The sequence below is a fragment of the Mytilus trossulus genome, chromosome 1 (genome assembly GCF_036588685.1).
Source record: "Mytilus trossulus isolate FHL-02 chromosome 1, PNRI_Mtr1.1.1.hap1, whole genome shotgun sequence".
Taxonomy (NCBI): domain Eukaryota; kingdom Metazoa; phylum Mollusca; class Bivalvia; order Mytilida; family Mytilidae; genus Mytilus; species Mytilus trossulus.
In genome coordinates, this window is record NC_086373.1 from 19,050,472 (window position 1) to 19,077,283 (window position 26,812).

General features: G+C 30.8%; 1 protein-coding gene across 1 annotated transcript; it reads left to right on the top strand.

The window, feature by feature from the left end:
• Nucleotides 1-2,575: 2,575 nt before the first annotated feature.
• LOC134717751 (galanin receptor type 1-like) lies at nucleotides 2,576-26,370 on the top strand. The gene is made up of 3 exons (XM_063580248.1): nucleotides 2,576-2,752; nucleotides 7,213-7,343; nucleotides 21,261-26,370. The coding sequence occupies exon 3, from the start codon at nucleotides 21,381-21,383 to the stop codon at nucleotides 22,662-22,664; it is 1,284 nt and encodes a 427-aa protein (XP_063436318.1). The 5' UTR covers nucleotides 2,576-2,752; nucleotides 7,213-7,343; nucleotides 21,261-21,380; the 3' UTR covers nucleotides 22,665-26,370.
• Nucleotides 26,371-26,812: the final 442 nt, after the last annotated feature.

Genomic DNA, 26,812 nt, shown 5'->3' on the forward strand with positions numbered 1-26,812 from the left:
ACTCTCCATCCAAGTCACAATTTGTAAAAAGTTAACCATTATAGGTCAAGGTGTGGTTTTCAACACGAAGCCTAGGCAGACATCGAACAGCTAGCTATAAAAGGCATAAAAAATAGTGTAAAACCATTCAAAAGGGAAAACCAAACTGTCTAATCTATATATAAAACGAGAAACGAAAAACGCTTATGGTTACCAGAATGGTGGTTTGTTTATACAAAACCAGTAGAGAATTGAATAATAGACTAAATAAACTCTTATTTGAAAATATCGCTATATTGTAAATAAATGTTTGTCAACTAAATACAAAAATATCCCGTAATAGAAATAATAGATACAATTGGAATTTACTGCAGAATACTTTGATGTACTGTTAATTTAGTTTATGGATATCTATCAAATGCAATTATATAACTATTGCCTTGCGAAAGGAGCCCCTGAGAGGTTATGAAAAGTACACCAAATAGATAGCATATAACAACAATATACACATAGTTCAAGCAACACATGAATCAAATTTGAGCAAGTCATGTTAATAATTATATATAGAAATAATTGACCAACGTGGACCCATTTTTGCCACTCTATGGATTGCTTTACATAACCAATGACATTACACAAATTTGCTTGTTTGGATTTCCAATGAATTAAGATCTGCTGTTGACTCAAGCTGGATTAAACCAGTTTCATGCAATTTGAAAGGGCAATAAGGGGGTTTTCTCGCTTCAGCCTTCCAAAAAAACATAAATTACAATGGATCTGACTTTTAAATGCCTTCGATTTTGAACTTTGGATTTCTTCGACTGTCATGTGTATTTCAATAAAAAGACCAATTAACCGACCCAACCTTTATCACGTCAACCGATAACAGATTTTCACGTTTGCTTGTTGCTCATTAGTCGTGACTACTTTCTATAACATGAAAAGACGTCTAGACCTTTGGTGAACTCAATCAATATTGTTTTAAGTTTGTGTGAGGCATAGCATCTGGGGAATGGTATATGCATATGGTATGTGGATAACACTAAGTACACACACACAAGCATCGATTTCCGAGTGTTAAATTAATTAGATGATAAGAAGATGTGGTATGAATGCCAATGAGACAAGTTACCATCCAAATCACAATGTTGTAAGTAAATCATTATAGGTCAAAGTACGGTCTTCAATACGGAGCCTTGGCTCATCTTGTACAGCAAACTATAAAGCGCTATAACTTGAAATGATTAATGTAAAACCATTCAAACAGGACAACCAACGGTCTATATAAAGAATAAGAAACGAAAAGCACTTATGATCCACATCAACAAACGACAACCACATCAGATTGCTGGCTTAGAACAGGTGCAAACGAATGCAGCGGGTTTAAACGTTTAAATATAAGCCAACCTTCATCATTACCTGAAACAATAGTGTAATATCACACAATATAAAACTAGTTAAAAGCCATTGGTTATTTTCGAGTTATGTACTTCACCGTCCATTATGCGCGTTTTATGACGTCATTTACCAGATAGACAGGATCGCCTGATCCATGTACTATTAAAGTTCATCGAGCGTCTTTATCCAGGATAGGGAAAGAACTAATGTATGATTTGTAGGTACTTTATCACATTTCCCTAATGAGAGAAGTGCTGATTATCAATTATCAGAATTTGATTTGCCCAATAATTCGTGCAATATAGCATCATTTGTTTTTCAACCTCTCTCTCAACATTGAAAGGAATTGATAATGCCCCTGAAATAACTATGATGTTCACTTAAACCAAATTTGTTTACGGAAATTCAAATAATTGGAATTTGGTCTATTATAATAACACTCTGTTAGTTCCCCAAAACATAAGTGTCAACAAGTAAGCATATTTATGTACGGAATGTAATTAAGTTCCATATTTCGTCAAAGACCTTGACAGGAAATATCCCCTACCGCCTATTTTACAAGTGAAAATCAATTAATACCAGAAATAGTTTTATTACTGTCTTAGTATCATAGAGTGGCTATTTAAGATGAGTCTTATAATCTTCGAGATTATATTAGAGTTAAGAAGTCTTCTGTAGATGTAATGATAGGCGCTATTTGTTAGAGGAAAGGTACTAAAATAAACAGACTCAGAAAATACAATATATTTGACCCAAATCTCTGAAAATATTGTTTGTAAATATATTATTTATTTAACACTGATCAATGTTAATATAATCATAATATAGTTAAATCTCACTTGCCCTCATTCAATTTTGTAATTGATTTACTTTAATTTTACAAGCTACCGTGAGCTTATTCAGTAAATCTTTAATTTCGTTCTTCATTTTATTAATAAACACTTTAGACGTCAGAATCCCTAAGTGCTAATTTTTATTTAACCATACTTTTAATTATGTGGAACTTTTTTTTTTATTGGTAAGTTGTCAATGCTCGTAAAAAATGATTGAAAATAACAAATGGATTTCCAAAGTTTGCTATCTCGGATATCATGATCAGTATACTTATTTTAAATGATTTCGAGACAATATCTTTCAAAAAAGATAAGTTTGTATAAATTAATTACATTGAGATATATGTGGTACATTCAGGCAGCTATTGTCGATCGATCTCCGAAGATAGGCATACGAGTGCTGTTAATTGGACTTAAATATGATTGGGCGTTGCTATGGATAAGATGAAGTGAAAATGACATCAGAAATTGGGAAGAACACCTGTACAATTCTGTCATTTAAAGTTTAACTATAAACAAGGTACCTTGCAGAATATATTGAAGTAAGTGGTTTTTTTTCTTAAATTTCTCGTTTGTTTAAATTTATGAAATCTGCATGTTGTAACATAAACGTATAATTGTTTAACTTGTATATACATTCTTGTTGGACCAGCGTATACCCCTTATATCTTCTTGTATTCATAGTTTACAATATATATCTAAATAAGATTCAGTAATAATAGCATCTAAAAGGACTTTATAATACAAACATCATAGTTTCTGAAATTGCGTAGATCCGATATATAACTAATTTACCTAGTTATCAAAAAGAACGTTAATATTGTTCTATTTCTCTTTCGATGTAATTAATTGAATAAATTAATTGTTCGACATGTTTTTTTCAAGAACAACTAATATTTTACACTCTTCTGCCTTTCTTATACTATTGTCGTCTTTGATTAAGACTTTTTACTTTAATATAAGTAAAGTTTTTAAAGCAAACATATATTAAAAAAGCATTATTCGTGTCATCATATGTATTAATATAAGACAATATACCACAAAAATAAATGTGAATGCAAATCCCTTCATAATAAATGTTGTAGGAAATTGAACATTGCAATTTGTAAATCGAGTTCTGATATAAATTGCGTTTGCTTTATACTATAATAATAGCATCGCAATATAGGTTTTGCATTAAAAGGAATTACCGACAGATAGATAAAACATTGTTAAGAAAAGTTTATGTGATAAAGCAGGGGAATTATAGATTCATGTTCAAGTAAGTTGATTGAAATTTTAAAATAGCAAAATAATGTTAAATATTTCACGACAAGTGTGCAAAAAAGAAAATTTTAAAATTGCCTCGTATTGTTTTGAAATTGATTTTCATCCCAATTGGGGATTGGTTTTTAAATTATGTATGACTGTTCTAATAGAAATGCAAATGTTGACCCAGAATTTTTATATATAATATCACCATAGAGAATACTCAAATCATTAGAATTCAACAAAAGGCTTCAAAATGGTTTTATATCAAGTATACTCCGATATTAAATAAGAAAATAAATGGCATTATTTTCAATTTGTGTTTTTATCTGATGTCTTCTTTCTCTTTTATGACTGAATAATTTGATTATTCAAATAACATATGTTCATAAAATGCAAGAAGAAAAGAAATAGGATAAATACAGTCGATGCACGTAATGATCGTGTTATTATTATCCTGGAAAATTGATAGGCAGGATAGGTCTTTATTTCATTTTGATCTCATTCAAATACGTTGTTTTGAAAGAAATATGAAAGCAAGAGGATGTGGTAAGATTGCCAAGGATATAACTCTTTATCAGAAACAAAATGACGTATATGTAGTAGTACCAAACTGTAGTACCAAATAAAAATCACGAATCAATACGGCCTACAATTAAAAAGAAAAAAAAACCATACTTCATTTCAAAGTTTTAAAGGCACCAAAATCGCAGATTTAAAACAATTCTAACGAAAAAAAGGCTTGATTTATATAAAAGAATAAACTAAAACGAATATGAAACACAGCAACAGACAATAACCATGGATTTCAGTTCCTTTACATAGATATATTCATTGAAATTACCATGTAAACGCTTTAGACTATAGTTTGAAGTAATTTGCCATGTATTTCATTGGCAAATTAAAAAAAATTACTCCGTCTGTTAATCAAAAATGGCCGTTTTTGGCACAACTTTTTCGAACTTTTGGTCCTCGATGTTGTTCAACTTTGTACTTGTTTTGGCTTTCAAACTTTTGTATCTGGGCGTCACTAGTAAATCTTGTGTGGATAAAATGTAGTACTGGCGTATCAAAATTTTAAACTTGTTGTCTTTTGCTAGCTATAATTCGTGTGTTTCTTTGTCAATTGTGTTCTCCTATTTATTTATATTGTAGTCCTGTAATGTTGCGTTGTCATTTTAATGTTATATTTCACATGGCCATTAAAGAGGGAGGTTTGGCATGCCACAAAACCAGGTTCAACCCACCATTTTTTTCTTTAAAAATGTCCTGTACCAAGTAAAAAATATGGCCATTGTTATATTATAGTTCGTTTCTGTGTGTATTACATTTTAACGTTGTGTTTCCGTTGTGTCGTTTGTTTTCTCCTATTTTTTAGTGTGAATTCACATTACTATAAGACGTGTCACGGTATTTATCTATCCCAATTTCATGTATTTGGTTTTGATGTTATATTTGTTATTCTTATAGGATTAATATTGTGTCTAACGCTTGGTCCATCTCTGTGTGTGTTACATTTTAATGTTGTGTCGTTGTTCTCCTCTTATATTTAATGCGTTTCCCTTAGTTTTAGTTTGTTACCCCGATTTTGTTTTTTGTCCATGGATGTATGAGTTTTGAACAGCGGTATACTACTGTTGCCTTTATTTAGCCTGTAAAGTGAGCACACTAGTTCTAACGCTATAGAATCTGATATTCCGTTTCTACGGTAGACCTTCAATTTCAAAACAATTTGATGGATGATCGACAGCCCATATATTCGATTATAATTGATCACTCAGTTTGTCTGATAGCTTATTAACTTTTTAATAGAAAATGTCAAAATCACGTTTTTAAAATATTAGAGTGTAATTTTCATATTCGTAGAACGCCTATAGCCATTAATGCTTGTAAATACTCTAACACCAATACTTACATGGATGACTTTTCCTTATAATAATTTCAGTTGCAGCAAATAAAACCGATAAGAAGGGATTTAACTGTCTTTTAGAATGCTTCAGATGCTCGTGTTATTAATATAGGCAGGTAAAATCTACAATGTTGAGCTGTAAATCGCTATCGAAATGCATATAAGTTTATTTTATATCTGTTATTTTACATGTATCTGATTAATTGTTTTTGACAAAGAACATTTAGAAAATGACAAATCGTTTAAAAAATTCGTTGCTTGCAGTGACTTATTTTAATATATTACGATAATTATGAAGTCCGGCTTTACAACGTGTTTTGATTATTTTTTGATATACTGTTTCTGACATATAATATTTTCAGAATTACTAATAAAATTGGCAATTCAATAATAAATGATCACTTTTTTTCTAGAAAGGCGAAATAAGCAGGTCATCAAAAGTGACACTGGTAGGATTCGAGGAAAAGTATTGTGTTGTTGAGCTAACTTACACCAAGCTCATTGTCGAACTACATCTAAGTCTCAATTGACTTAAAACAATAGTCACTTGCAATTACTTTAACCACTTTACGAAAACAGAAACAAGAAACAAGAAACCAATTATTGTATAAATCGGAGTTCAATATTTTTGTGATTTCAATTTTTGTCTTTATGTTTTTGTGATGTAAAGTTTTGTAGACCGTTATTGTCTGTTTGTCGCTTTTTAGATTTTTGTCATGTTTTTATGATCGCTCTGCGATTCTCCGTTTGGTGTTTTCCACTTTTTTTGCTTGATTCATCCTTTTTCATCAATACTTTTGAACAATACAAACCTATTCGTTAGTCTTTCTGGCTTTATTACTTACTGACACAGTTGCTGACTATTTATTAATTGTTGTTATTAGTTTATTGTGTACCTATTGTATTATAGAAGTAATAATATATGATTATTATAATGACACAATTTCCAAATGGACTACTTTGTAATCAATATGATATGGTTAGTATAATAGACCATTGTATAAATGTAAAATAAACCATAATCGTTTTCACAGTTTTAATAGTTCGTTATATACATGTGACATGATAAAGCATTCGGCAATCCTCGGTAATACCCGCTACTCTCCTTCTTGTCCGTTAGATGAGGGTACGGAATCGGCCGAGTTGAGACGAATGATGGAACAGGTGTACTTTTATCAAGTTGAATTATATCATATACATATTTTTAGTTGATATACTAGTATGTTGGGTTTGTTTTTTTTAAAGTTTTAATGGAACAATGATGTTCTACTAGGATTTTTTAATTTGTATAAGAACCACAGTCATTTTCAAACTCACCTTCAATTTCGGGACTAACGACTTTATCTTTATATTTTTTTATTGCATTTGAAAAATTTACAATTCGTACTATGGCAAAAATCATAAGAGTCTCTAAGACCATTTTTCAATTATGTGTATGAACAGGGGATTTTAAGAGATCAACTATATATATTTTCAAACGGTTGCTTATCTTTTGGTAGTTTTTCGCCGTCAAACTTATGGGTTTAAACGTCCCTTTGGTATGAGTTTGAATGCCACTTTCGTATGAGTTTGGATGTCCCTTTCGTATCTTTCGCATCCCTTTTGCTAAGAGAAAAACTATTGGACTGAGCGAGAATATGCAAAAAATATTAAAGTGGTCTTCTATTTATCTATCCATCTATATTGGGTATGTAAGAGTTACTTTTACCGTAGCAATCTTATTGCAACACAATATCATTGACACGTTTTCCAATGTACAAAAAGTATCATTTCTTATCTCTACATTTCAAATTTATCGATCCATATAAACTTGTAATAAAGTAACTGTACTTTCTTACATTGTAGATACTGTAACAACGAATGTCTAATCGACAGAGAAATGATAAAAAAAATTAAGGAGTAACATACAGATATTACTACATGAGGAAGGAAACGTGACCATAGAAAAAGAAAGTCCACTCGTTTGTTATCAAGAGGTATGGACTATTTTTCCTGATGTTATCATTTTACCGTCATGGTTACTTCATAAAGCCTCTGCAAATACAAATTGAATCTTAGATTTAAATACATTTCGTGTACGTACCTTTCCCCAATAATTGTTTGGTTTATGTTTTACTGTGTCACCAAATGAAAAATACGTGAAGATGACTAAAAACCTCAATTGTGATGGATTTTTACAAGAAATTATATTATTGTTAAACTTATAGTCAAAATTCTTATTTTTTTCTGAAAGAATGAAGTGCGTGATATAGGTTTTCCTTTATCTGCACTTAAGTTTACAGTAAGATGGCAGGGCGTGCTGGTGACATTCGTGACACTCTTTTTAATCAATATTAGACGACATATATACAAATATGGTCCAAGGACACAGTTATCGCCCTTTGTTTTTCGTTGTCCCTAGGGTGAACAGTGTATAACATGTGGTTTTTTTTCATACACTTTCTCAATTTATTTTCTGATGTTTAATGCCTGAAATATTTAGAAGGGGATGTAATTACATGTTAAAACAATTTGGGTACTGTATCGTAATGTTAAGTAGTGGTTTGTCCAAGTTAAAAAAAGGTCAAACTTTGTTACGTCTGAAGCTGTCAAACAGAATTTTAGCCTCCCTCAACACAGAATTATTAATATTTTGAGTAAGAGCTGGTAGCAATTTCAATAAATGTGATATTATGTGGCCCACTAGTAGTACACTACACAGTAAAAATCTTTTTTGAGAAAGAGCAGGTGCGATTTTTTAATTTGAATTTATTGTCTAAAAGAAATGCACTACGAAATAACTGTGTTCTCGGGCCAACTACAAAAATAAAATCCATAACCTCTAGTTCAATAACAATATCAAGATCCCCGGTCACAAAATAGAATTGTGAATGTATCAAAAAGACAACTAGACCAGAGAGTACAAAACAGCCCATGGCCACTACATTGATCATATATCATATTCTCTAATTGTTACAGTTTTAAAAAAAAACACATGAAAAACAACAAGATAATGCGGAATTGCAAACTTGTGTAATCTAAGAGATGAACTGGAATCGATTTAACGACATTTGTATGTATTCTTTTCTTCCTGCTGAACCTATTAAATAATTTATAGAAGGGGAAGAGAATCATACCAATAAACAATGATTTTTTTTCTCATTCTTAATACGCTATGAGGACAAGATTCCGTAGAAAAAAGGAAGATGTCACAATTTAATCCGTCGGATTCAACGAAAATAAAAATTGAATTGATTACATTTAACGTAAACAGTAGGACATTGTGTCGTAAAGAAAAAATAATGTCACATTAAATTCGAAATCCGTCAAATTCAACGTTGTTTGTTTATAAAAAGGGTTACATTATTTGTTGTATTGTTCATGTATATTTCGGAAGCAGCTCCGACAATTCTCCTTAATGTGTTTCAATTCTATTTGGATTTAGAATGTCGTACATCAACATATAAATAAGGAAGCACCGAAAACATATTTTGTAATATCCATATTGCAGGGGCTACCCTTATACAGGATTATTGATATTGCATTGATTACGTTTTTGTAAAAATATCTTATTGATTTGAAATTAATTCATCCAACGGTCAACAAAACCTGCCTACTTAGAGGCAGAAATAGTATCTTTTGACTGAAAATTGTATTTGACAGATACATGCAATGTTAACCAAAAAACATGACAGCTTTCACGAACAATGCCATCCAGGAAGACAAAAGACGTTTATCAAGTATGATATGTCACAGTTCACAGCAGCTTTGCATTAAATCAAATTTTAAAACATAATATTATGAAATATTTGCCATAGAATCTTTTTTCATATAAAATCTTGTGACATAAGACCGCACTTAAAATGTCAATAGTACATGTATCTCCTTATAGAACTATGATGAATGAAATGATGCAACCCTATTAATATTCGTTTTACATTAACAAGATAGGATAAATAGTTACACTCATATATCCAACATCTGGGAAAATGTGGCAGAAATCAATGTGTTATGAAATATTTGCCATAAAAAAAAATAATTTTGAATGCTAATAGTACATGTATCTCCTTATAGATTTATGATGAATGAAATGATGCAACCCTATTCATATTCGTTTTACATTAACAAGATAGGATAAATAGTTACACACATAAATCCAACAACTGGGAAAATGTATTTAGGATATATATATGGATTAGTCTTATGTAGACGAAACGCGCGTCTGGTGTACTAAATTGTAATCCTGGTACCAGAAATCAATGGTTGAAAAATCATATTAAAATTATATCGCAAAAGGAAGACGGTTTAAATCTTAAAGCTATGATTGAGTTGTGAAAGTTTCCCGATCCCAATGACAGGAATTTCTTTATTCATGATCGTGTTTACAGGACAGGAGGTCAGGGGCAAATCTTGATTTGGAGTCCTTGCTTGATACCAATTAACATCTTTACATAGATACAACAGTCTGCAATGAAAAAATAAAGTCACAATATATTAAAGACATTTTCAATTATGAAGCCGAGATTTCTTTTTATCACTGATATGTACGCAGTGATTCATTTTTAAAAATTATATTTTGTAGATATAAATGTATCGAAATAACTTTTGTCTAAAATGCAACATTTTGTTAGAGAATTAAACCACGGCGTAGCCTGTGCCGCTCACAAAACACATTTTTATCATTGAGTGGTTCACTGTAACAAGAGCAGACATTTGACATATGTATATTTGCAATGATGGTACTTTGTGTTATTCTTAATTTTATTGTTTATTATTCCGATTTATGCAAGTTGTATGAAGAGTTAAAATTTCATAGTTAATGTAATCAAAAGAACGCATCCCACTTTCTATACAAGTTCTTCTTTAAGAGAATATCTAGTGTTGAATTACTTCAAAGAAAATTGTTATAAAACTTCACAAGATTCAATTTCCTCATTATTTCTGATAAGAAAACGAGAAACGAAAATAATAACCATACGATGTTACATTTTTGTTAACTGCATTTAAATAGCGGAATTTGTAATTTTTTTATTTATATATAATTGGAATTTTAACAGTAAACTAACAGGACTTCAAGAAATCAGAACAGTCACGATATTACGGTAATTGGTTTATAGGAATTAATTTGCCTTAGTGACGTTCAATTAATTGCAAATAACTAGGTCGTCAACATGTAGACTAACAGTAATAAATGATAACCATTAGTTTTTTGTTCAGTTTTAAATAAGAACTAGATTCATATTACATAATAAAGAAGAAACTGATTGAGGGTAAGCCTTATTAATGTTTTCGTAAGTTTTTGGCTTACTTTACATTGTTGAGTGTTTTGCCTGTCACATATACATGCCACATATGAAATAAGTATATTCTAATGTATAAGCCACCGGAGTAAATAAACTCATCATTGATACCAGGATTAGAATTGTGTATTTTGCGCCAGTCGAGCAGTTCTTCTACAAAAGACTCATAAGAGGAACTCGAATCTTAAAAAGTTTTTAAAAAAATAAATAAAAAAATAAATGAATAAATAAAGTACGAAGTTGAAGATTGATGACCACAAATTCCGAACAAAATTGTCAAATACAGCTAAAATAATCTATTCCTGGGGTAGAAAAGTGGTGCATTACTTTTTCGCCAATTGGCATTATATTTGTATAGAAAATAAAAACATTTCATTTGCGCAAATAATATTGGTGATAAAGGTAGATATCAGGAAAAAAAATAATTATTCAAATGAGACTGTTAGGAATAATTTTAAAACACAGTTTTTGATTGCGACTTGTATTTGTGTTGGAAAGATAGAGAGCAACCCCTCAATATTGATTTGGAGATTTATATATATTTATATTATGAAGTTCATGTCTGCCAATTGTCTATGATCTAATTTTCATAATTCTGTGTCTTATTTAGATCAACGTAAAGTTGTCATGATTGTGGATTTTTATTGCAAGGAACCTCCGACCTTGAACATATTTCACCAATTAATGATTAGTAATAAGTTAATAAAAGGTTGACTAGTTTCTGTTAACATTAATAATGGGCACTTACTATAGGACTATTCTCGTAATCGTTACGGTTGTTATTTTCCTGACCTTATATGGTCATTTTTTATAAATTTCCTGTTACAAATTCTTTTTGAAAAACTAAGGATTTTCGCATCCAAGAAATAGATCACCTCAGACGTATTTTGCACAATTTTTGGGAATTTTTGGTCCTCGATGCTCTTCAATTTCGTACTTGTTTGGCTTTTTAACTATTTTGATCTCTAAGTGTCACTGATTAGTCTAATGCAGATGAAACGCGCGTATGGCGTTTCAAATTATAATCCTTGTACCTTTTATATCTACTTAACCTCAATTTTCATGTTTTATTGAACAAATTTCAATACAATACTAATGTCAACCATCAATTACCTCTACGAGCAATCCATGTCAATTGTACATCGCCTTCTAACTTCTTCCTCTCATTTCTATTGTTCTTAAAAGATTATACTGATGGCAATGATTGTGTCATTTTCTATATTGCAATGTTTTTGTTTAAAAGCAATAATGGTAGTTTGCTAGGCAGCACTGTTTAATATATGTAGTTTGAGCTAGATTACATACATTTAGTATAGCCAGTTACGTGGGTTATTCAATTCTTAGTCGCCATTGTTGCTGATATATCTATAAGTATTAGTTATTATAATTCGTTGAAATCTTATTTTTATTTCGGATGCATTTAATTCGACAGTTAAAACACTAAATTTAAACAAAACAGTTTATAATAAATGCATGACCTAATTGGTGTTTCTAATTTGCGAGGTTTTGTTAAATATATACCATACTAGGAACCAATACTACATAAATCAATACTGCGTTAATAAAATAGATGATTAAAATAACTTCGGAGACTATTAACCGAGTACCAAACTCATCAGACGATAGTTATATGTAAAGTAAAATAACAGTACGTAATTATACTTACAGTATTTCAAACTGAAAAACGAATGAAAGAACGATAGGATATTGAATACATGGTTATTACATATTGATCAAATAAAATCAAATTCAACAAGTCTCACGATGTTACCAAGATTGTATATAAGTAGAGCTATTTCTCCCACGCAACCGATGGTATTACAGTGACGACAAGTATAAATAGTATCGAAATTAAACACTTCTTTTCCTGTATTTGTGATGAAGAAGGTACCAAATTTGTTAAACAAGCATAGTTGTTGTTGCTCGATCTCCTTTATATTCGCCTTTCGTTATTATTTTGTTTAAACCAAGCTCTTTTGTTTCTCGTTTAAATTGTTTCACATTTTGTCATGTCGGGGCCTGTTATATATTATTTTAGTTTTAGATTTGGGTTTTGCTTATTATTGATGGACGTATGGAAATATATTTACCTACACGTGTCTCATTGGCATAATGTCAAGTCTCTTATTTTATACTAGTAAATACAAAACGCTCAAATGTATGTGTTTGGACCAGATTTCGAACTATAGGTCGCCGTAAGGTCGTCGACAACAAGCAACGCCCATGTTGAATGGCCAGCTATAAAAGACACCGAAATGACAAATGTAAAACAATTCAAACAAGAAAACTAACGACCTGATACATGTACCAAAATAATGAACGAAAACCAAATATGTAACATAGCAACAATCGAAAACCACTAAATTACAGGCAAGAGTCATGAGACAGCCACTTACACACATAATATGGCGGGGTTAAACATGTAAAATTCATTGTTATAGAATGTCACATTTATCAGACAAGAATTCATAAATGATTGTTCACACGTTCCCTTCTTATCTTTCAATGTATAGATCAAAACAAGACTGTATTATTGTTTTGTACAATTTTCCATTTTGTTGATGTTGTACTAGTTAACATCACTATACTAAATTATTTCGAATCGATTTCATTCAAACCAAATCGGATTAATGCAAACTCAGGAATCCTCAAGACTATCATTATCAAATATAGATAATTATACTTTTTGAAACCTTTAAATGACAAGATAGAAGCCTTAAACTTCTTATTATTCAGACTTCAGTACAGTTCTATAGAAATTTTATGCGATGAAGCAGCAATCACTTGTAAAACGAGATCAGCAAGCATAATAAAGCGATCTTAATGTATTTGCTTCAATACTTCTATTTGAATATAAAATGGAAAAATTAAGTTCACATTGAAAAAAAGATGTATTATCACTTATGTCGACCGAATATGTCTGTAGGTTTTCTAATTTTGTAAAATGAAAATCGAGCGATAATTACATCGCTTGATTGCTTATATTGGGTAATTATACAACGCTCCCATTCCAAAATGGTGCTTCAAAAAGTTGTTTAATTTTGATGCACTGACTTTTTCAAAGAAATCATTACACCTACTTGATAAAACATCTGTTATCTTCAAATGAAGTAGGCATAATGAAATCACATAATGAAATCACCTATCTATATTTTTTGATTAGATTGGTTAATACTTCATCACTTGGAATTCGTGGTTTAATGTTTTAATTGCCAGTAACATTTCTCGAATAAATTAATATTGATAGGAAATGCAGTATTTAGATAGATGAACTGGAAGATATTCAATATGATGGCGCAGCTTGAATGTTGCTACATAGGAATGGAAACTTCACATTTGAAAAGTTTAATGCATTAGTTGTATCTTTTATTCTATGACAGTGATGAGAAACAAAGAAAACGTCACCATCAAAAACAGGTTGACCGATACTAGATACAATATACAAAACGATGTACAATGTCACTGTGTATGTGTCCCAACTCATTAGCAACATGTTTCACGGTCTAAATCTTTACAAAACAGTCATATCATCTATCGTAATACTGATTGTGCCCTTATATCTGACAGTGGATAAGCCTTGTAGGTGAAGCATGCATTGACTCGTATGATCCTGTTTTTTTTTAATTTCATGCGATTCTGATACCTTGATTTGTACCTTCCGAAGCGATTTCAATCTGGATAAGATCATCTCTGCTTCCGAGATCGATAACTTTAGAGGATTTGAAATAATTCAAAAATGCTTTACAGGAAATATCTCCATTAATAGTATACAGTGATGACTAATGCCATCGCAGAAGTCGTGCACCGACTTGTAATTGTAAAAAAACTTTGAAAAAAGGACTAACATTTAATATGCCATTCGCAGGTTTTATCTACAAAATACTCATTAGTGAAAAGTAAAAACACAAAAATACTGAACTCCGAGGAAAATTCAAAAAGGAAAGTCCAAAATCAAAAGGCAAAATCAAAAGTCCAAACACATCAAACGAATGGATAACAACTGTCATATTCCGGACTTGGTACATGCATTTTCTAATGTAGAAAATGGTGGATTGAACCTGGTTTTATAGCTAGCTAAACATCTCACTTGTATGACAGTCGCATCACATTCCATTACATTGTCAACGATGCATGAACAAAACAAACATACTCAAAGAGTAAAAATGTCAAACATAGGGGTACAGTATCATCTTAAAATCACTTTAAAAGCAACAAATGAAACGAAGAAGCACAAAGTGACGGATTGACAAATATCCTATAAAATAAAACAATGATGTTAGGGTAACAACATTATGATTACCTTTACCAAAAGGTCTGTTTAAAAGTTCAAAATAAAAGTTTGAAAGGCAATTAATTTTACTTTCTTTTTTATAATTGATATCATCTTAAATAAAAAGAAGTAACGATGTTTTATAGAAATCCGGGAAAACTCAATTCTGTTATACCTTTTCTTTTAATTTGTCATTTTGGTATAAAGAGAATACAAAACATGGACAAATTGATACATGCTATTATTTGCGTTTCAACTGTTTGATAGTTTGTTTCCAATAACAAAATTCCGTATTTATACAAATATTGATATATGAGTGGAATGTTAATCAAAGGCCTCTTAGAAAACACTTAATCAAAACAATGGATGTTAAAATTATTACGGAAACGTTAGTAACTTGCCTCATCAATAAAATGACATTTAAAATTATTTTGCATTCTCTTCAAAAGTTATTCTTAAGTTAAATTTCATAAAAAGAAATTAAATCCAATTTCATTATCAATTACTATTTAGTTATAAGATTTATTTAACAAGTGCAAACTTTATTCCTATCTTAGACAAATTACGAGTCCCGATTCCCTTACAGAATGAAAAATATTGAACTTTTAGCACTATTACACGTATCGCTGGTGCAGCGTGATAAGGATTGAACTTTCAGCACTTTAACACGTACTTGCAATATCGGGCGCTGTTACAGCTTACACATTATTGGTTTGCTCATTGTTCCATGCTGTACAGTGATCTTGTCTATGTAAAGCCTAAATTCTTGTCGTTTTGACTCTGTTCAATAGATATATCATTCTCAATCCAATAGGCAGCACTTCTGTGTTGATATCATTGATATGGTCATATTTATAAATTAACTGTTTACAAAACTTTTGAAATACTAATGTTTTTCTACTTTAGATTACCTTAGCCGTACTTGGCATAACATTTAGGTTATTTTGGTCCTCAATGCTCTCTAACATTAAACTTTTTGGGACTTTTAAAATTAATGCATAAATTGTACAAACGACCTACATGTATGAAGTCACCCTTTATCGGAAGATATGATCAAATTACTTTTTTTGGGAAATGGTTGTACCAGTCAGTAATTTACTATTCAATCTGTTGGTTGATAGAGTTGAACGCTTGGTCTATGTCAGTTGTTTTGGACGTTCCTCGTTTTTGATTACCTTTTAGTTCGGTACTTGTGTTTTAATTCTCATTTCTATCAATTTCGTCTGTTACGAACATCACCTTTATATTTCAAAAGTTGTTTTCCTCACGTAGCTTTTTTATGCCCCACCTACGATAGTAGAGGGGCATTATGATTTCTGGTCTGTGCGTCCGTTCGTCCGGTCGTTCGTCCGTCCGTTCGTTCGTTCGTCCGTCCGTCCGTCCGTCCGTCTGATCGTTCGTCCGTCTGTTACACTTCAGTTTAAAAAAGGTAGTTTTTGATGAAGTTGAAGTCCAATCAACGTGAAACTTAGTACACATGTTCCCTTTGATAAGATCATTCTAATTTTAATGCCAAATTAGAGAATTTTAATTTCAATTTCACGGTCCAGTAAACATAAAAAATGATAGAGCGAGTGGGGCATCCGTGTACTGTGGACACATTCTTGTTATTCCTTATTTTCATAGTGTTAAACTATACTTTAACTTAGAAAAAAATGCATATTTACAGATTATGGATAAAGGTGGTGTCATTTTAGAATGTGTATATATATTTCTCTTCAGGAAATGCTTAGGAAGCAAATTATGTATTCCAAATCTTCCTATTGAAACTAATAATTGCTTTCGAAGAACATTAATGATTGATATCCCATGTGATTTTTCTGTTGTGTAATGCTGTACTTTGTATTCTTTATGTACTACTGACCTAGATTAACACAAATGGTTTCACAACAGTTATAAATCTTATAAATCACGCACTTATATATGCAATGAAACAAACATGTTTCATTTCCCAAATGGGATTCAAACTGTACACACAAAATGATTGATACATTCTTAATAATGATATTGAATATAAGATGATTATGAAGAAAATCACTGTAACAGTTGTAATCTATTCGTGTTTGAGCTTTTGATTTTGTCGTTTGCTTAAGGCTTTTCCGTTTAGTATTTTCAGCAGAGCTCAGTATTTTAGTTATTTTTCTTTTTACTGACGAATATTGGAATGTATTAGAAGATTTTAAACGAAGGCATTTTGGTCATTTCGGGAAGACTCACTTGCAGTTTATTTTCGACTTATGAGTTTGAATATTTCTTTGGTATTTTTCACGTCTCTATCATAGAATCTAATTTGTTTCTTAAAATATACCCTTAATTAGGATTTATATAGAATAAGCATATCTCAGATTTCAGAACAAGATTATATATGCTCTAACATTGTGTATGTGATTTTCTATTGCAAGTGTAATCTTTCCATCCTGTATGCTTCCAATTATTAAGAAATATAAAAATGTTATTGCAACAAAACTTACATTAACATTACATTTAATATATAGTAGCGACGTGGGGTACATCTTCCATACTACCATAGTGTAAATTGGCACACTTTTCATGTTTTTCAATAATGATTTTTTTTATACTTAATAGACACGACATATGGTAGATATTAGAAAGATAAAGGTTGCTAATAAATCGGCTTTAAGTCATTTTATCATATATTAAGTACAATATACAGCTATTTTGTATATCTAATAAAGGTTCGTTTTTCCAGTCTGTATCACATACACTGTATCGCTGACCCCGTATCGCATAGCTAAACCCGTATCGCATACCCCGTATCGCATGGTAAAACCCGTATCGCATACCTTTTTTTTTTTTATTTACATAAAGCCTGTTTTTTTTGGTTTTTTTGCTTAAGAAAAAAAATCCTTAAAATAGGTCATTTTTTTTTAATGACGTCCTTGTTTGGTATGTTACGTCACGAACGTCAAGTTTTCATATTGTATGTGACGTCACGAACATCAAGGTTTTACAACATATTTTTTGGCACACTATAAATGAAACTATAAAAAATACAAAACACTCAAATAAATACAATAATAAACAAAATATTTTCAAAACAATTGTAAGGAAATCCAGGTGCTTCGTATGAATAATTGAGTAATTATTTTAAAGCTTTGAAACAAAACAAAAGCAGGACTGAAGGAAACCCAGTGCTATGGATCAGAAAACAGTTCATATCATTTAATACTCTTCTGTTGAAATATATGATAAAGCGTATAATACATGGTAAAATCCGTATCACATGCCGTATCACCCTCGACCAATATCATCCCTCGGCCTAAAGGCCCTCGGGATGATACGACATATGATACAGATTTTGCCATGTATTATTCTCTATGTAAATTGTATTTGTGAACAGAATATGAAAACGTCAGGTTTTCAAAACTGTTAGTTAGAATAATTATATGTAAACCACACAGTATTTCTAGTTCAGACATACCCGTGAATTGCTCAAATCAATATTTTATTTCAAATTAATCAGAAATATTTTATAAATTTTAAATCAGGAAGCTATTTCAGAATGAAAAATATATATATATTTACATTAATGTTATATATATCATGCTAGACGCTAAAAATTTGAAGGCTGCTAATAAATCAGCTTTAAGTCATTGTAATTTGTGTTTGTAAATGGAATTTGAAAACATAAAAACAATTTAGACAACTTATTCCATCACCTACAGGTTTTCAACACTGTTAGATATATTAATTACAAGTAAACCGCATTTTATTTCTAGTTCAGACATACCCGTGAATAGCTAAATAATATTTTATTTCAAATCAATTAGAGATGTTGTAATAAATTATAAACCAGGAAGCTGTTTAAGAATGTAAAATTATGAAGCCAAATTTATTCATATAATGCTAGATTAAAAAGTGTAAGGTTGCTAATATATCAGGTTTAAGTCATTGGAAATTATGGATTGTCAATGAAATATGAAAACATTAAAACAATTTTGACAACTTAATGCATCACAGACAGGTTTTCCAAACTGTTAAAAGTAATAATTATGAGTAAACCACATATCATTACTAATTCAGACATACCCATGAATACCTCAAAACAATATTTAATTTCAAATCAATCAGAATTGGTGTAATACATTTTTAACTAGGAGATATTAAGCAATTTGATAACTTGAAGATAGAACGATAACGGAAACAATATATAATCTACATGCTAAATGGTATATGTATAAGATATGAGTGAATTACTGGTTCACATAGAAGTAATAAATATATTTCATCTTCTCTCTTGTTGATAAAAGATGTGTCATTACTTCATATTTTTCGGATGTAGTAACACTTTCAAAAGATGTTTTGTAGTTTTATAGTTTTGAATTTAGAATGAAAATCTTTTAATTGTCTATTTTTCTTTCATCAAATTGTTACCCAGTACTGCTATTGTATGTCAATATGAATCGTTGTACTTTTTTGGTCTTTTTCGGATTTCATTTCTAGTTTCTGAACTTTAAGCTAATAAAAGATAACATTTTATATTTTTCATGAACATAGGTTTGTTTAATGGTTGATAATGACATTATTTAGGTGTAACTATTTATATAGTCCTTCGGCTCAGTCATTATCACTATCTTAGTCAATACCACTGTCCTGTGGGCAGTCCTTATATCATGATAATGACCAGTTTTTCAAGAACTATTATGTTTATTTCATTGAGAAACCATGTTTTGGAAAATTCTCATAAATTCAAAATGACTACAGCGAACTCGAGTAGTTGTACGATTTCTATGGCAAAGAGTGGAGACCAGTCGTAGTAATACTGCCATTCAATTTAGTGCAATTTTTCAGTATATAATTACTTAATCAAGTTCTCTTTAATTATATAATTGACGTAAACATATTATAAACAATATTTTTTTATAAAAGGTACTAAAAGGCACATCTTTCTAAACAGAGAAACCACGCCCCACCGGTCATTAACAGAGAAATTACGCCCCAACGGTCATTTTCAGACGAAAACCACGCCCCAACGGTCATTTTTAGACGGAAACCACGCCCACCGGTCATTTTCATGTAAAAGTTTGTTAACGACCGGTTTTCTGGTCCGGTTTTTTTCTGTTAATGACCGATGAAATTTATTACTGAAGAATAATGAATGTCATGTGACCCCTTTAAATCCAATAATGGAATCTTATTCTCAACCGATATGAAATCAAACTCATATCTTGTATTAATTTATTATGCCTACCAGAGAGAAAACTTTGATTTCTTGTAAGCTTGTGCAAACTGGAGCCTTTCACCAGAATGCTGGACAAATGAAGTTAGTAAAATGCGGTATTGCAATATTCTGTTGATTGATATAACATAATAATAATAAATGCATTTATCCTAGAATAAGCCAACTAATGTACAAATAACAGGTATACAAATAATGTTTTGCTTTATATGTACTTGTACAAATAAAGTTAGCTGTTATCCTACTTTAATTTTGAGCAAGCGGAAATATTAAAATTTCTGTTTCCAAACCAGTTCATTTTGGGGTCTTCTTCGCCGTCCGCGTCTTAACTATATAGATTTTTTAGAAAAATCTGAGACAATGATTTACAATTTAATACTTTGAAAATTTTCAAGTGTTGAGAGTAGTTTCTGGATAAACGCAACATATGTACATTGTCGAAAATATTTAATTATGTATACTCGATGCGAAACAGGAGAAGAGCTCGGTAGAGTCTTGCTTTTCGTTCTGTTTCTAAGGCTCATACAAATAAATTTTATATTCTCCGACAACTTACATATAGTGTATGTGTATTGTTTTCGTATATTGATATGATATGTTTAATAAATTACGGTGTAGAGATATGTCTTATGTATATTAAACAGTAGTTTTTCCAATCGAACAAAAGTTACAATTATCAAAAAACAAGTCTTATGTTTATGAAGCGTGTACATATCTTTATGAAACGTCTGAATGTTTAGAAAAATAGCAAGCATGGATGGATACGTTCTAGTATTGTTTCGAAATTTTCCACTAGTAACTATTTGCTTATGTAGTAAAACATTAATAATCCAGACTACTTTAATTGTATTATCGTTATCACCTATATGCATAACTAAATATTAAAACAAAAATAAATTCGAACATTTAAATTGACATTTTCGGGCCAGTAGAGAACAGAACAATGACAATGCGAACACCCTTAAGTATAGTTAAGCATCGCTTGATCAATGTTATGTCACTCAAAAAGTACTTAAAGTAAAACGAAATCAGTTTGCTGCGTTTCTTAAATTTCTGAATAAATGCATTTCTTATTCAACATTATACTACTGAAAATACATTAAATGTTCCTTCTATTAACTATAACTCATTTTTGTATTTACAGCAACAGAAAATCCACATTTAGAAAGATGTAAAAGAAGTTACAGAAATACAGTTGAACTTCATGTTTTATTGAAAATACCAATAAACTTTAGGTTTTCTGATATATTTACCATTCCAAACCATGGCGAACGTAACAGTAAACTATACACTACCTTACATGAACTTTAACAGTCCGTTGCTGTTGATTGTGAAATATTCAAACACATATATGATTCCTTTTATTGTTATGATGGGCGTAGTTGGAAACATTTGCTCATTCTTGGTTTTCGTCTTCTCAAAACTCAACAAGATATCGACATCAATTTATCTGGCAGCTTTGTCGATTTCTGATACAGGTTTCCTACTGTGTGTGTGGATTGGCTGGTTTGATATAATTGGTATCAGTTTCTTCCACCAAGAAGGAATATGTCATATAGTTGTTTTTCTAACATATGTTTTCGGTTTCACGTCAGTATGGTATGTGAACGCATTTACCGCTGATATGTATGTTGCAGTATTCTATTCATCTCTGGGATCCAAGGTATGTCGTCCAAATTTTGCCCGGAAAGGAGTCGTAGGTTTAACTTCTTTTGCTGTCATTTTCTACCTGTTCTCGTTCTGGACCTCCAAGATTATAACTGCACCTAACGGTAAAAAGAAGTGCGTGTCTGCTCCACAGAACTACGAACAAATGATGATTTTCACCGTGTTGGATACCTTGCTCACACTCATCATTCCGTTCTCAATGATTATTTTCATGATTACAAGATTACTGATAGATATCAGCAAATTTTACCGTTCCGACAGCGAAACTAACGAGGAACATTGCCACAGCGAATCCTCCAACTCTTTGACCACGGGGGAACATAATAGTGGCACAACATCATCATCAACTCAACAAGGCATGAAAGCTCAGTCGAAACTGAAAAGAATGATCGTAGTGGTAATTTTGGTGTTTCTTGTATTGAACTTGCCATGTCACGTGATCAGATTGCAATCCATATTGCGAAGTGCCTTTGATAACTCTTATCTTACAACAAGAAATGAAATTTTATGGCAGATGTTTTTTCAGATCATATATTACATAAATTTCAGTGTAAATTTCGTTCTCTACAGCGCTTGTGCAAAAAGTTTTCGATCGGCATTAATGCGATTTCCATGGAAAGCATGTGTAGTCAGATGCCATAACTGTTGTCACGGCTTCAATAGAATGGCTAGCTATAAAATCAACAGTCATAAAATAAGAGCATCCGATGAAAACGACAATGAACACATCGGTGGCAATGTACATTCGCGGCTAGTAGATATCCACTTGTCCGAGTTGCACGTCTCCCAGATACCATCATTTGAATCAGACTTTGTATTGATGTCACCGCCATGCATGTTAAAGGATATTGCAAGTACAACAGAACAAACTCGATTATAAGTGGGATATGTGTTCGAAGATAGCAATAAAACTTTCAAATCGTTGTAGTGTTCTAACAATGTTTATACTCATCAAATTTAGTGTCGTATCATGGCAAGTGTCGTAGCATGAAGCATGTGATAAGAGTTTCATTTCAGAAGACTTGAAGAATGAGAAACATAAAACATGACAATGTAGCAATCTGATTTATATTTGATACTGTCTTGCTTACTCAATGACTTATTTTATATATTAATTGTGTACGAATGTATGCCTGGATCATTGGTAATATCTCAACTAAGTTTGATCACCTGTGCTTATGCTTACCTCTATGATCAGAATAATACAACAAAAAGTAAATGTTACGTATTAAAATCCATTAACGACCTTAGCCATGTCTCCGTGTTGAAGGCCGTACATTGACCTATAATGGTTTACTTTTTTTAATTGTTATTTGGATGGAGAGTTGTCTCATTGACACTCACACCACATCTTCCTATATCTATTAGGTGCTATAATAATTGCTATTATTTCAAAAAAAAATTCATTAAGCTTTTCACTTGTTTCGAAACTTAGACTATTGACTTTTAGATATGTATCCTACAGTTGGTTATGAAGCGATACAGACGTATAAAAACTGTAATACGGTATTTTTTATTTCATATTTCATTAAGTGCCAATGGTTACAAAACAGAAAGAATAATTTTTTAACTCTTGATTTTTTTATTACGAGACGAGTCTGAAATCAAATCATGCCTGCTAAAAGAAGACTTTTTATGGCAAATGACTGAATCAACATCCGAACTCTATGATCCTTTAACTTAAACATCTAAAATTATTAAATAACAACTTATATATTGAAATACATCCTAGTCAGACTTTCAAAAAGCATTAGTTTTAGTAAAAGAAATTGCATATTTCAAATAGATATAGAAACAAAAAAAGAATTATAATTCTGCATGAAATGGCTTTATGTAAGCCATCAAATTTAGGAAAATGTGAAACAACAGTAGCTGCATATTTGCTGACTTATTTATTTCTAATTTTGTTTTTTTCAATACATTTATACAGCAGCACTGATAACTAATTGTTTAATTGTTGTCATGCATTGTTGTAATAAACTGTATTGAAATGGATTGAAGTAGAGGAGTAGTCCATATTATATCAGATAAAACTAATTTAGTGGTAATTAAGTTGCATCGAACATTTAGATATGTCATTCAAAGTAAAAATATAACTGCGAGTAAGAATATTAACAGGCATACATCAAAGGCATTCAATCTAGAAAAAGAAATTATGTAACTTAAATCGCACCGATGTTGGCACCGATACGTGATTTCAAAATGATCTGCTTAACCAAGTCATTCTCAACATACACTCCTTTGACAATCAGTACTAAAACAGTTTTAGCACTTTTGTGTTCAAATGAATTATCATTGATATGATCATAATTATAAATTAATCGTTTACAATATTTTAAATGTTTCAAAATACTTAGGGTTTCTTATTCCAGAATATATTACCTGTGTTGTATTTTGCAAAACACTTCGAAAATTAGGATCATCAACTTTGTACTTTATTTGTTCTTTTAAACTGTTTTATTCAAGCTTGACTGATGACTGCTCGAAAAGTCATTCGCTTTAATGTATGGGTCTATACGTCTTTTCTCAAAAAGAATTTACTACTGAAATATTCTATTTAAAACTATTTATCTCAACCCCATGAATAATTATGACCATTTGCAGAGTGATTTAAATCTGCTAGTCGTTTTAGATTAACCATTAACCATTGGAAACTTTATTAACTCAAAATGTCTTAAAACGCTAGCAATGTTGTATATTTAATAATCGTTTCTTTAAATATAACAGCTTACGGTCAATCAGGTATTAATATATTTTATACACAGATAATTTGCTCTTTCTGCCTATTCTTCATTGAAAAGAAAATTTAGGTCTCGCCTAAGAGAATCTACTGGTACACATTGGTTCTTTACGAAATGGTCATAGAGACTATTAAACCTCTTATCTTATCATTTATATTTATTATTATTACAGAATGATTTTTTTAGTGTTCTTGTCCTTCTATAGGAGTGGGTTCAGTGTAAAATAAGAAAAGGGGGGTATTTAGAAATTTATCAAAACAGAGACTATATAACCAGTATCTTACTCTGAAAATAATCTTACTCGTTCTTGACCGTCAGTCCTGTCAAATTTCAATCTTAATGAATTGCTTTAAATAATAGATTAATAAATATGATTGAAAAGAAGTTGCAGTAGATGATTATCAATATTTATATCATGTATATAGTTTATTTATGTTATTGTTAATATGTATATATTGCGCATTTGTTGAATATTCGTGTAAAAAAGGTGAATCAGCGTTACCTTGTAAATATATCTTCCACGTGAATGGAAAAATGATTTAGAATTATTGTATGGAAAATTGTAAATATTGTTATTGCACCATTGTCGATTACAAGTAAACTAAGTATTATAAGTGGTAAATTTATTTTAAGGATGAAATGAAAAAGATATGCTATGGAGGACTGGCTAGATAACTCTTTTTTGTCACAGACTATCATTTTGTACTATTTTTTATGTGGTAAAAAATATGAAGACGGAGGTCCTACTTTTATAAAAAAAAAAAAAAAAATATGTGGCTATCTTCTCCAATTCATTAATACAGTTCTCTTCCTTTTTTACATAATACACTTTCAAAGGTATGGTGGTCTCGTAGTATTTAATTCCAGTCGGTTATATACCCATACAGCCGAGTAACACTAAAAATGGCAAGGTTACAATCAGAAGTATTGCAGAGACACAATTCTATATTTTGACACTGTTTTAATCTTCATGTTTATTTTGGTTATTTTTGTCGTAGAACTGATGTATCTTTGGCGTATATCTTTTATATATTAGTTTTTATCATTATTCATTCACAATGTTTGGTTAATATACAACAAAGCGTATCGAAATAACGACATCTTTTTTGTTAATTTTAAAGAAAAAAGATAGATTGAGTAAAACCGCAAATAGATTGAAATTCAAATTGTACTGAAAATTATGTCCTCATATTTTATATTTTAATATCATCTTCAAATGTTTTAGATTTTGACTACATATATATTGTGTATATTGTCCCGTATAATTTGTCTTTCTGGTTAAGTTTCCCGGTGACAGTTTAACAAGCTTATTATATATCTAATGTATCATTTTTATCCTAGATATATAGCTTTTAACGGAACAACCCCTGTCTGCTTTGATAGTTACTGGCATTTATTTCTAGTACCCACTTTTCCCACTACAACAAAAATTATTTACCTGTTTAGTAACATTCAACTTTGTTGTCAGAATATAGCCCTCTTAGATCATTTTATCAGGATACCAATCCAAAATCAAACCTGGTTACGAGCCTGAATGCTAAGTATTCATTCATTTGTGTCATCAAAAAATCTGTCTATTTGTGTTATCAGAAGGTTTCTATCAACGAAAGGTCTCTGTTGTCAATATTTCAATGGTGTCAATTTTGAAAGATTATTATGTTATCATCCTACATCCTCGGTTTTAGAATATATGATGACCAATGTCTAGTCCTTTGTTCATTCATCCGTTCGCAAAACTTTGTACCATTGATTTATAATAAATCTTATAGAATCTATGACGTTACACAATTTTTTGGCAATTTTGATTCAGTTCATTTTGAATTTCTCACAGCAATATATTGGACAGCCATGGATATCAGTTTTTTTCAAATTCTTTTTTTTTCTCTATAGTATTTATAGTTTTCAATTTTTGTTGTTGAATTTCAATTATTGTACTTTTGATTGTTAGATATTATTATTTATATTGATTTTGACAAAGATATTTTTATGTAATTCGAAAAATAAAGATTTAAATAACAAGAAATGGTCATGTTTATAAATATAGGATGATGTTGTATGAGTGCCAATGAGACAACACTTCATCCAATTCACAATTTGTAAAAGTAAACCAATATAGGTCAGGGTACGGTTTTCAAAACGGAGCCTGAACAGCAAGCTCTAAAGGGCCCCAATAGAATGCTAGGGTAAAACCATTCAAACGGACAAATCATTCAAACCGGAAAACCAACGGTCTACTATATATTAAAAAATGAGAAACGAGAAACACTTATGAACCACACCAACAAAC

Excerpts from the sequence above, each read along its gene's own strand:
- LOC134717751 (XM_063580248.1), top strand. The coding sequence starts at position 21,381 with ATGGCGAACGTAACAGTAAACTATACACTACCTTACATGAACTTTAAC.